At 46.0% G+C, this 858-nt stretch overlaps 1 protein-coding gene across 1 annotated transcript; it reads left to right on the plus strand.

Moving 5' to 3' along the window:
* The first annotated feature begins 202 nt into the window (after positions 1 to 202).
* Positions 203 to 613, plus strand: LOC109239488 (uncharacterized protein YpeP-like). Its single transcript, XM_019406062.1, has one exon. It carries the CDS (start codon positions 203 to 205, stop codon positions 611 to 613), a length of 411 nt encoding a protein of 136 aa, XP_019261607.1.
* The last annotated feature ends 245 nt before the right edge of the window (positions 614 to 858 follow it).

The raw sequence follows: 858 nt of genomic DNA on the forward strand, positions 1-858 counted from the left end.
TTCAATGCCACTACATATGTGTCGTAACCTCTTACCCACTGAGGAATATCATGCATAAGCCCGAGCTCTCGGGACGGTTGTCCAAATAGACCGTGGATATTAGCGGGTACGATATCGAGTATCAACCCCGAACAACCATAAAATCTCAGATTTTGGCAAACTTTATGGCTGCTTTACGTCGACCTTAATACCCGAAGTCGAAATGGAGTTACTGCTCACCTCGGGGGCTAATTCCAAAATATGGACCCTATTCATGGATGGTACTTCCAAAGAGAAGGGGTCTGGGATCGGTATCGTGTTAAAACCATATGCGGGAGGCATAATTAGTCAGTCTATTAGAAATGTAAAATTGACTAAGAATGAAGCCGAGTATGAGGCCATGATTGCAGGTCTAGAACTGGTTAAGAACCTCGGGGCCGAAGTGATCGAAGCCAAATGTCACTCTCTCTTTGTTGTAAATCAAGTCAACGGAACATTCGAAGTAAAAGAAGAGCGGATGCGAAGGTACTTGGACAAATTGCAGGTGACCCTGCACCAATTCAAGGAATGGACTTTGCAGCATATGCCCCGAGATCAAAACAGTGAGGCCAATGCACTGGCCAACTTGGGGTAGTGTATCGACTCCGATGAATTCGGTTTGGGGGCAGTGGTACAACTGACGAATTTGGTGGTAGAAGAAGGTCATGACGAAGTAAACTCGACAAGTTTGCCTTGGGATTGGAGGAACAAATACATAGACCACCTGAAGACAAGAAAATTGCCTTCGAATCCCAAGGAATCGAGAGCCTTGCGCACTAAGGCTGCCAGATTTAGCTTAACGAAGGGGCATTATTCAGGAGATCCTTCTTCGGCCCACTG

Source organism: Nicotiana attenuata, unplaced genomic scaffold (genome assembly GCF_001879085.1).
Source record: "Nicotiana attenuata strain UT unplaced genomic scaffold, NIATTr2, whole genome shotgun sequence".
Classification (NCBI taxonomy): Eukaryota; Viridiplantae; Streptophyta; class Magnoliopsida; order Solanales; family Solanaceae; genus Nicotiana; species Nicotiana attenuata.